Consider the following 12,314-nt stretch of genomic DNA (forward strand, 5'->3'; position numbering starts at 1 on the left):
AGTGTTTGTATACATTCAGTCAATATTAACTATATGATTAGATCATGTTTATGATGTTCATTGCACATTGAAATGATGACACTTTATTCTGTTAGAACCCTAATCAAATAGAGTGAGATAATTGAGTACACCCTTTGTTAGTCTTGGTCACTAAGACATTGAGTGCATTCTCAATGGGGGCCCCGAGTGGCTGAGTGGTCTAAAGCGCTCACCGTTCCGGATCACTGCCATCTCACCTCTGTCTGCGTGGGTTCGAGTCCAAGGCTCGGCTTGCGTGGGTACGTGGGAAAGCCTGCCAGTAGCTTCACGTGGGTTGGTGGTTCTTCCCTGGGTTTTCCAGGGTTCTTCCTCCACCTGTTATACTGGCCACCATGTATAGCCTATCTTGTGCTGAAAAATGGCGTTAAACCCTAGAACAATAACAACAAGCATTCTCAATGGGCAAAATATATATATATATATATATATATATATATATATATATATATATATATATATATATATATATATATATATATATATTTGGAATAATATTTTTAAATTGTGTTGTACAGTAACTGTTAGAGCTTAGAAATTCCACGTATTCTTTTGTAATTTTACATGATCCTTGATGAGTGCAATTTGAAGCAGATTCAGTATCATATACAGGGTAGGATGAGTAATATTGATGCAGGACAAGTAGTCAACCATATATTTTCAAGCACTGACAATATAATTGTTTCCCAATCAATTACCCAATTGGTATGGACAAGTGAATTGGCTATATAGTGAATACATATTACTGGTAATACAATGAATTTCAGGAGCAGATTGATCAAGCCGTGAAGCTTTTGCTGCAACTGAAAGCTGAATATAAAGCTGTAACAGGTAGTGATTGGAAGCCATCATCTCAAACAGGTGCCACTAATATTCAAGTAACAGCAACATCCCCTAGCAGTATGGCAGATACTACCATAAAAGCAACAGATTTAAAGGCTAAAGTTGAAATGCAGGAGGACAGAGTACAGCAGCTCAAAAGCACAGCAGCACCCAAGGTGGGAAATCACTTCTCTGTATATTCATATTTGGGCTGAATTCATTCAGGAAAATATTTTTTTCAAGGAAATTCTGAGAGATTGAGGTGATCCTAATTAGTATTTGTAAACAGAGGTGAAGAAGTGACAGTCTTCGAGCTCATCCAGGCTAAAGTCAGAGTGAACTTGTGATATCGCCCCAGAGTTTTTTGTGCTTATTTGTTGTTTTTTTACATGGCTGTTCATCAACACTTCCTTGTTGACACTCAGCTGTCTTTCTTTTTTTCTGAAAAGATGGCCATTGCCACTATATTAATAGACTTTTCTTAGCCGTTTATGGGCCTTTCTTTGGCAATATAGTCACATTTAGGTGAAAAACCTCTTAAACACTTATATCTTAAGCAACACACATGCATTTGCTAGTATTTAAAAACTTGCACTTTTTAATTTTGATTTTTTTTATCAGATGATGAAACCCTTTTTATTAATGAAAGATGACTAGATCAGTGTGTGCGTTCGTGTGTGGTATGCCTGACAGCAATAATGAAAGATGACTAGATCAGTGTGTGGTATGCCTGACAGCATTAATGAAAGATGACTAGATCAGCGTGTGTGTTTGTGTGTGGTATGCCCGACAGCATTAATGAAAGATGATTAGATAAGTTTGTGTGGTATGCCCGACAGCATTAATGAAAGATGACTAGATCATTGTGTGTGGTATGCCCGACAACATTAAGATTTTCATTAGCTTTGCTCTTTTGCTTTTTTATATTTTTGAATTTCCATTTATTTCAGGGAATGATGTATATGTATATCTGTCTCCTATAGCATCTTGAACGTATGATAATTTGTGTGCAGATTGTTTTTATAGCACTCATCCATTTATGTCACAAGAAATAAAAAGCCCAGTACAACTTTTCTGCTAAGACAGGACATAAGATTTTCTATACTTTGTGTATAAAAACCTTCAAGATATTGATTAACAATGTCTATAACTCTTGTACATTTAAAGCTAAGGCAAGTTTGCAGGCATATGAACAAAATCACACAAGTATCTTTACTTCTGGCTTGTTTTAATCATCAGTACTTGAAACAAACAAGAAAAGGATATTAATAAAACAACAGGAAATTGATGCAGTTATGCCTTGCAAGATAACTCTGATAACATCAGCCCTAACTCTATTCTCAGATTCTCCATCATCTGATGTTCATCAATTAGCACAAGTTTGTTACCATTAATCATCTTAAACTACATGGAGGATTGCCATGAAACTTTGCACACATTCATCCAAAGGTCTGGTGGGTTTTAAATCATTGTAGATTATGAGTGTTCTTATAATACTTCATAGGCCTGCTTATTGTTAAGTTATGTAAACCATATCAGGACCACATGGATATCTTGCTATTGGTCTTAGTTTTAATTTTTTTTATGAATGAAAAATGAATTTACAGTACCAGTACTTGAGTTTTTTTTAAAAACTTTTAATCTGGTCATACTCTGCCTTCTTATTATCTTTTATAGCTACTTTAGTTTGTAGTAACTGAAAAGTTAAAGGTTTAATACTTTACAACCACAAAAATGGCCTTTGAAATAACAGAAAAAAATAGGTCACTCATTATGAAGGTAGATAGTAATTTTGGCAGCAGCCATTTGACAATGAGAAGGCTGTTAACAGTTGTTGCCTTGTGTTTCATTCCTGCACAGTTACTATATGAACATTAAGACTGGTGACATTCTGTTTGGTGTATGAATTCTGTAGTTTTGTCTCTTGCCAGTATATGATATGTTGGCGTTTAATTTTTAAGGCAGTAACATGATCGTTTTCCACATACTGGGTGTCTCCTAATGAAAAGCAACACAGTATTGTCAGAGCAGAAATTCTTCTGATTTGCAAATAACTACTGTAATTGAAACGATTTTGGAAGCATGGCATAATAATCATTAAAATAGGTGAACATCATTATTGTAAACCACATGATAGCCTGATGACACACAGTTGTTTAGTAAAAGTACCCCTTTCCATTCCTCATAAAGTTGAGTTTTGGAATTTTATTTTTATAGTGATAGCCACAGTAAGAACAAATGGATAAATGGCACTGTCATGTAGACAGTGAGTCTTATATGATACAGTAAATAAAACTTGACATTATGGGTGTATGGTTAGCTGTTTGGCTAGCTGATGAAGTGTTGTTAACTTCTGTCTTGCAGAAGGCCCAGAGTGGAAAGGGTAAGGCTGCAGAGAAGTGCCTGCAACAGGAGGTTGTTGCCACCCATTTGAGTGCCACTGCTACCCACATGCCATTGGAGCTGGATGCTAAAATCCAAGAACAAGGAAACAGAGTCAGGGATCTTAAAGCTAGCAAAGCTACAAAGGTAATTACCTGCCCATTTATTAAGATTTATTTCATTTGTAGAGCTTTCAGAAGACTTTTGGCTTTTCTGTGACTGCTGTCTGCTTTCATGTTGTGCTGCAGGCTACCTAACAATGTCAAATCCATTCGTTTGCTTAATGATTAGCTCACCTGTCTCATGTGTCATCCATTCTCCATCTGTTTGACCTTTAGTTGTTATTACATGAGTGCATTCTTTGAGCACATGTTTATCAAACTTGGTATATGGTTTCTGGGTTAAATCATTAGGATCAGTGACAAGCTCAGTCTTTTGTGGACTAGTGACCCAGTCTAGCATCTGACTGTCTGAGCTTTTTGACACAACAAGAGTTATTAGCTCACCTGTAGAAAGTAGAGGAGAGCTTTTGTATAATCATCAGCTTTGGTCTTGGTGTTGACAGATATGGTTTTATCTAATTACATTGACAGCTTAAGGGCACATTTAAAAATCACTATCTGGCCTGCACCTTGGAGGGAGTTTGCACCTGCCTGTTTTATATACATGTACTATTGTTGTGCATTATTGGTTAAGTTTTTGCCTTTAGCTTAGGTATTCTGCACACTGTATACATACTGTTTTACTGGGAATGATTAAACTTGATAAGAAGCTGAATCTTGAAAAGTACTATATCCTCGTCATAAAAGTAGGTCACTTTTGATGCACATTTCACACTTCACTAATAGATTAAATTATGTTCTCAGGTTAATTTCTCAAACAATTTTCATGCTGGAATGCACAAACTAAATGATTGTTATACATCACTGTTAGTACCAAACCTTTTCAACAAAAATGTCACTGACCTAGGTTTTTATATTTTGTTGGTTTAGGTTAAGTTTTGCATTTAACTTGTGACAAAATAGGTTTTTATATATCTGCCATAAATTGCAGCTTTTTATGTTATGATGTTGTCCATCTGACCATCCATCTAAAATTTTGTTTGACATAATAACTAGATTTCTTTGCCATATACAGTTACCAAACTTCATGGATGGCTTGCACTTGGAGTTAGGAAGAACCATATTGATTTGGGCTTAAAGGTCAGTGATTAAAAAATGGTTTCATCACAGTAATATTAGTTTCATATCACATTACCTTTACCCATATTTGTGGAGGACTTTAAAAAGCCTAGATATTTTGGGGTCAAAAGGTCAAAGGTCAAGGCCACTGAGTGAAAGAAGGAAAATGATTTGAGCACAATAACATTAGTTCTGCTTCACATTGTTAGACCATACTTTGTGAATAGCTTGTACTTGGGATAAGGAAGAAACCTGTTAAAGTTGAAGTCATGGTCAGAGGTATAACAGGGTACCACAAAAATTGTGTACCACTGTATTTCTGAATATACTGCAAAAATGCCATGGTACACTGCAGTTCTTTTATGGACCAAAAATTCAGTGTTCTGGAGCAGGGGCCTAATACTATTTTGTTTAATTTCTGTCTGTCAGTAGCTGAAGAAAATACCTTGTACTGGTTTAAAGCAAAATAACACGATATTATATCCATGATATTATGTGGAAAAAATATTAATTGAGATAAAAGAAAAGACAATTAAATGGTTAGAATCTTATAGAAAATGAATTTGCTACATGTTAACTATTGTATAAGTTGTAATCTAAAAATTGTAACAAACGGCTGATGATTATATTTAACACTGTAGCTGATACTGTGAAAGATACCTTGCTGATATTAGAGAACCTATTGATAAAAAGAGGAAGAGTTTGATACTGAAGCCCACAGTTTTACTTGCTACTCTGTTGATATCATAGATAGGAAATCTTTGAGTGGGATGCCAACACCTGGGCCAGTAAACATGAAACTTAACAAATGAAAAAAATTAATGGCTTTGGGAAACTAGATAAAGTTCAGACAGAAAACAACCGCAAATCACAAAGTTGTTGGATGATTTGCAGTATTGCAAACGACTGTGCCAGTGAGCCAAGTGGTCTGAGCATCTTCCTTTGATGTGGAAGGTCATGGGTTTGAACCCTAGCCAAGTCATACTAAAGACTTATAAAAACAGTACTAGCAGCTGCCTCCCTTGGTGCTCAGAATTAAGAGGTTAGTGTTAGGACTGGCCAACCTGGTGTCAGGATAATATGACAGGGTGGTACATGATGTTAAATGTCTGCAGTATGAACTCGATAAACTGTCACACTTTAGACACAGTAGCAGTTTTTAGCAACGTTAAAAACCCAAATCACACACACAGTATTGCAAAGGAATATATGCACTTAACATATTCATATATGCTAGTAAATAACTAAAACATGAAGTGGTTTGGGTGTGTGTGTGTGTTTCTTTCAAGCTGAAGTTTTTCAACATGATAGATTTGGTCCTGATGATATCTTTCTCTACAGTCCATTAGGCTAACGAGTTGGCATAATATGTGATGCATGTCAAAACAAGCGATTAAACGATCATAAATATAATTATATTTGTAATATTTACAGTAATTTTTGACATACAACCATTTGGTACAAAAAAGAAAATACTTTTAAATTTGTTTTCTTACAATTGTTCATGAATAAAACACACTATTATTATACTTGGTTATAACAAAATTACTCAGGAATTTCCAGACATTCCTTACTGATGGAAACTGTTGATGTACTGGTATAATGAAAAAGCTGTTGTAGAATTTAACACCATTTTTCAGCACAAGATAGGCTTTACATGGCAGCCAGTATCATTGGTAGAGGAAGAACCTGGGAAAACCCCGGGAAGAACTACCAACCCACGAGAAGCTAATGGCAAGCTCTCTCACATACCCACATTGGCCAAGCCCGAGATTCGAACTCTTGCAGACATAGGTGAGATGGCAGTTATCCATAACGGTGAGTGCTTTAGACCACTCAGCCACTCAGGTCCCCTAGTGAAAAAGTACTGTAGTACATACCCCTGAAGAAAAAATACTGTGGTGAACTGATATGCTGATAATACCATGCACATCTAGTCAGAGGTCAGGCTCATTTTGACTGAAATCTGTCAAATGGTTTTTGCACAAAAGCGATTTAAAAACCAAAAGCAAAAACATTTTAAAAAAGAGGGAGAAGATAAAAACTTCTCTGTACAAACTGAATATCAAAGTTAAAATATTATGTTGTTGTTGTTGTTGTAGGGTTTAACGCCATTTTTCAGCACATGATAGGCTATACATGGCGGCCAGTATTAATGGTGGAGGAAGAACCTGGGAAAACCCCGGAAAGAACCACCGACCCACGAGAAGCTACTGGCAAGCTTTCTCACATACCCACATTGGCTGAATCCGAGACTCGAACCCACGCAGACAGAGGTGAGATGGCAGTGATCCGTAAAGGACAGCGCTTTAGACCACTCGGCCACTCGGGGCCCCAAAATATTATGTTTGCATTGATGGGATAATTGTTATTTTTGGAATATTTTATCTAAATTACATTCAAATATGTTCAAGTGAGTAATTGTATGTCTATAATTTTCAAGCACATGGTAAATCCATATCCAAAAAAGCAAAGTTCTTAGATTTTGCTAAAACAAGGGCAGCTTGTGAGTATAAGTATAATAATTAACACTATTTACCATGCAGCATTAACTTGAATATAAAAGATGGCTACACTGATTTTAGAATGGTAATTTGAGATATAAAACCAATTAACCATAAAGTTTTGAAGAGGTCATAAAATTGATTCTCCAGTTTCATTAAAACATTAACCCCTGGAGCTTTTCGTCATTTTCGCCTGAAAATTGAGTAGCAGGCACATTTTGAAAGCTATTTCTGAATAGACTCGAAAACACCAATTCCCTGGTCATCTTTCAATAACATATTGCCTAGTTGCATTAGAAACATCGTTTTTCATAGGCTATTTTACTCGCACATGAGCAGAAGTGTAAAAGTTGGAGGGTTTTTTGGTTGTTTTTTTTTGCTAAACGGAGCCATTATTTTTGTATGGAGACCACTCTTTATTACAAATGCCCATCTTATCCTACTTTTTGCAAAGGCTCATCTGTCTGTTTGCAGTTCATACCAGTTTGCCTTAGATCTGAAACCAAAAAGTCTAAAATCCAGACACAAAATCGGATTCCGACCACGGGCGAATTTTGGGTAAAAAAAAATTCGTGCCCAAAATAGGAGTTTTTTTAATCTGTATTTTGTAGTGCAACTGGATATTCCAGATTATTTGGTATCATTGTAGGGCTTCATCTGTCTACCTTTCTATAATACCACCCACTTTAGTGAATCTTGCATGACCATAATGCTACAGAGCTCGGCAGTAGGCTACTACCTCCAGCCCCGTTAAGTCGTCGCTAGGGGTTAATGTGTTAAGTCATTTTACGATTGAATGTATGATCGCAAATGGTTTGCCACCTGAGGGCTGTTCCATTTAGACATACTTGGTACCCAGAGAAGGCAGTTTAAAAATAAGTATATGCCAGAGTACTTTAATTTCATTCAGTTCATATTAACATGACAAGAAAATTCAAAATTGCATCTTTAGTACCCCACATAAAAAGTGCCTTCCCTGTGTCTCAGGTATGTTTTACTCAGACAGCCCTGATACAATAATCAAGAAAATAAAAGTGTTAGTAGTCCTGAGACCAATAAATTATTAGTGTGTGATTTATAATTCCAATAGATTTTACTGTATTTGGTGCCACTTTCCCTAAGGTTTGTTCCTTAACCATTTAGGAAAAGTTGATATAGAGTTTTAAAACATAGTGAAATATAGGTTATGAGGAATTTGATTTGATAAGTGCAGAATTTGTAAATAAGACTTCTACTTAACAGTCTTTTGGAAGAAAAGTATTTCAGCCTAAAACAAGCCCTTCTAAAACTCAAACTGGCACAACTTCTAAACATCAAACTTCGGAAAAGCTTGATTCAAGATCCTTGTCTCTTCCTATGTGTACCTATTGCAAGAAAAAGGACACGTTATTTCTGACTGCTACAAATTGAAAAATAGGCATTAGCATCAAGACAGACATATTCCAAATGCTCTTATTTCTAAGAGGTCAAGGTCATGGTCATATATTGAAAGCAATACATTTGTTGGGTCTAATAAACCCCAGTCTGATTTGATTATGGAGAATTATGAACCATTCATATCAAAGGGTTCTATATCACTCTTGGGTGATTCGGCCAATCCTATCCGTATTAAAATTATAAGGGACACAGGAGCTTCTCAGAGTCTTTTATTGTCGGGTACTTTGCCTTTTACTGAGAATTCTTCTTCTAATGAGAGTGTTCTTATTCAGGGAGTAGAGCGCGGCTTTATTAATGCTCCTCTCCATTGTGTAAATTTGTCACAAACTTAGTTTCAGGACCCGTGACAGTCGGAATGGTCTCTGTTTTACCCATTGAGGGCATTCATTTATTACTTGGCAATGACTTAGCTGGAGACAAGGTTGTGGTTAATCCACTTGTAACTGACAAGCCTTGCTTGGATCAGAAAGTCGATCCAATTGAAAAAGAATTCCCTGATGTATTTACAGCATGTGCAGTTACCAGAGCTATGGCAAAGAAAGCACTTGAGAATGATGTTGATCAGGAAAGTATTCCTTTAGCTGACACAAGTAATGGTCAGGCTTTTGATGATGTCACTTTCACTCCTTATTTGGATCAATCTTTTAACGACTCATTCTCTTTATTCTAATCAGGGTGATAAATGACAATCACTTGTCGTCGAACAGGAAAAAGATCCTGAGATCTCCTGCTTGTTTCAGAAGGCCATTAGTGAAACTGAAGCTAATGAAGTTCCTGTATGTTATTTCATTAAAAATGAAATTCTTATGAGAAAATGGAGACCTCCAGAGGTACCTGCTGATGACGAATGGTCAGTGAACTATCAAATTGTAGTTCCAAAACCTTACAGACAGGAAATACTTAGTCTGGCCCATGAAACTCCATTGGCTGGTCATTTAGGGATCAATAAAACTTATCACAAGATCTTAACTCACTTCTATTGGCCAAAAATCAAGAGTGATGTTGGTAAATACTGTAGATCTTGTCATACCTGTCAAATGGTAGGAAAACCAAATCAGAAAATTCCCAGGGCTCATCTACAACCTATTCCTGCCTTTGACGAACCATTCAGTAGAATTATGGTAGATTGTGTTGGTCCCTTACCTAAGACCAAGTCAGGTAACCAATACCTGTTGACCATTATTGTGCGTCAACAAGGTTTCCAGAGGCAATTCCCTTGAGGAATATAAACTCTAAAATAATAGCAAAAGCTGTGATAAAGTCTTTTACTCAATTTGGCCTTTCTAACTATCCGATCGGATCAAGGGTCAAATTTTAGGTCTGGAACTTTCCAGCCTATATTGCATGAATCTGGCATTCAGTGATTCAAGTCAGAAGTGAAAGTTATGGTTTGATAGAACTAAAATAGGGAGAACTTTTGAGTTTTGTAGTAGTGGAGTTCTGTCTCTCTTCCTCATTCATCACATTTTTCTTCAGTTTAGATATTATGGCCCTTAAAAGATTAAGAAGAAAATGAATGAGTTAAATTATAATATTAGTGCTCCTGGGATCTAAATAAATTATAGGAGTACCATTATATTGAATGAGATAGCCAAGTTAAACATGCAATAAATTTAGTTGTACCTGTCCCACTCAGTGAGGATTTAAGTGAAGGAATATCATCAGATTCTACTGACATTGGAGTGACAAATCTTTGGAATTCTGAAATTATGAAAGATCTGGACCAGAAACTTTCACATTTGCAAGAGCAAGAAAGAAATGAACTTAAACAGTTATTCTTTGAATATGAGTACTTATTTCCAGATGTTTTTACAAGGACAAACAAAATTTTCCATGACGTTGAAATTGTAAATTCCAAACCTGTCCAACAACACCCATACAGGATAAACCCTCTCAAACAGGAATACTTGAAAAAAGAAATTCAATATTTGCTGGAGAATGATTTTATAGAGCCCAGTAAAAGTGACTGGACTTCACCATGCATACTTGTTCCAAAACCAGATAAAACTCCATATGGTACTGATTATAGGAAGGTGAATAGTGTGACAAAAACAGATCCATTTCCATTACCAAGAATTAATGACTGTATTGATAAGGTCTTCGATTATTGTGTTTAATGACCACAACCCCCTTACTTTCATCAGCAAGATGAAGAAAAAATCTGAGTCTACTAAGGTGCAGTTTGTTGTTACAGGAATATAATCTTGACATCAGGCACATCAAAGGAAAAGATAATTTAATAGCAGATGCACTTTCCCGTGTTTAGAAATGTATTATTTCATGTACACTGTGTATAATTCATAAGAGTTCTCTTTTTTTTCTTTAACCTCATGTATAATTAATCTATGGTAAAAAGAAAGCTTTATTATATAAATCTTTCTTTTTCTTTATGGGGGAAGTGTTACGTATATCCAATTTAATTTATATTTATTTTAATTGTATTGTTTGTCAGCTTTAAAAATTTTCATTCTGTTACATGCTATTATAATATAATCTTGCTTATGCGATTTGGAAATTTTTTCCAGAAAATAGTTTGACCTTGACTGTTCATTTGTAAACACTTAAAGCTGACCTAGTTCCCAACCTTAATTCAAAATTATTTACACCACATGAACAAGTTCTTTATTTATTTTTATTTTTTGTGGGAATAATAGGGGTGAGATCAAGGCTGTATTGGATACATGACTAGTCTTGTAAATAGTTTTTGTGTAGTAAACAGCTTTTTTATTTTATTCTTAGAATAAAATGATTTATTTTTGTCAGGGCCATGTTGAGAGTATGCGATGTAAACATGATCACATGAGCCTCATATGGGTACATATTCTGCATCACAAAATTACTGTATAACCATTGTTTTAGAGAAATAATCTCAGTCTGGGCTTAAAGCACTTAATGTCAAGTTGTTTTCTTCTGTTGTTACCAGTTTTTGTGTTATATGTTAATTTTTATTAAAATTATTTGGATTCTAAAAGATTAATTCGTTTCTCTGGAAATATTTGAGTGCTGATACAGAATTCTTGAACAAAGACATTTCTTAAAAATTTTACTCGGATTTCCAACACAGGAGTGTAGTTTCTTGTGTTTCTACAAGGAACTGTAGACAACATCACTGTACAAGATACAGCATATGTCATCGCCTTCCATCTTGGATTCTTTGTCTGGACTCAAACTTGAATTCGTTAGAACATATCATTACTAGGACTTCTCAAATTTAATTTGTGGATTATTCTTGGATTATTTTTGGATTTGATTCTTAAAACCGTAAGTTCTTATTTTTTCATTTTTACAGAATTTGTCCAGGGAAATAAATTATTTGTTAAATTTTTCAAAGCTTGTTGTTTTCAATCTTTCATGTGTTACTGTTTATTCGAGCCTAAACACATAGCATAAGACTGTAACGAAAAGGTAAAATTACAGATCCAGTCTAGTAATACATGTTAAGGATATAAATAGAATGAGGGAAAGTTCCTACAACTAAGAGTTTACTTACTTTTGATGGGGTATTTCAAAATAAAATTCTGAGACTGCTGTGGAGGCCATTTTTAGTACAGCAGAATCATCCCTGAGTAATTAAACTTTGCAAGTCAATAAATGGTAACATCTGAAAATATATAACTCCTCACAAACATGAACAAGCACCAAAAGGTATAAAACATCTTAATCCTCACTGTCATTGTATTACAAACAATCCAAGTTGTATTAAACCCAAACAAGTTTCTTATAATAGTGGTGATACATGTAAGGTAAGTGATTATAATATTTATATGTGCTATTTTTTTCTGTATTATTTATTTAACTTTTGTCCATGATTGTAGATTGTAAGGGTCCATTGTAAAACAACATATTGAATAGCTACTTTTTCCATGATTGTATATTGTACTTGATAATATAAACATGTTGACATGGAGACCTTTTCCTGTCTTCTATGTAAGTTATAAATAAGTTGTTTACT

General features: G+C 35.1%; 1 protein-coding gene across 3 annotated transcripts in view; it reads left to right on the forward strand.

The window, feature by feature from the left end:
• LOC149805371 (bifunctional glutamate/proline--tRNA ligase-like) overlaps nucleotides 1-12,314 on the forward strand; it is a 128,938-nt gene that overhangs the window by 60,716 nt on the left and 55,908 nt on the right. For 2 of the 3 annotated variants that reach the window (XM_089949767.1, XM_089949768.1), the window contains exons 21-22: nucleotides 804-1,034; nucleotides 3,223-3,387. The exons of the other annotated variant lie outside the window; for it this stretch is intronic. In XM_089949767.1, the coding sequence (XP_089805893.1) occupies nucleotides 804-1,034; nucleotides 3,223-3,387 (396 nt within the window). The remainder of the gene's footprint in view (nucleotides 1-803; nucleotides 1,035-3,222; nucleotides 3,388-12,314) is intronic. 3 annotated transcript variants of the gene reach the window in all.

Source organism: Sinohyriopsis cumingii, chromosome 2 (assembly GCF_028554795.1).
Source record: "Sinohyriopsis cumingii isolate HCF-2022 chromosome 2, ASM2855479v2, whole genome shotgun sequence".
NCBI lineage: Eukaryota > Metazoa > Mollusca > Bivalvia > Unionida > Unionidae > Sinohyriopsis > Sinohyriopsis cumingii.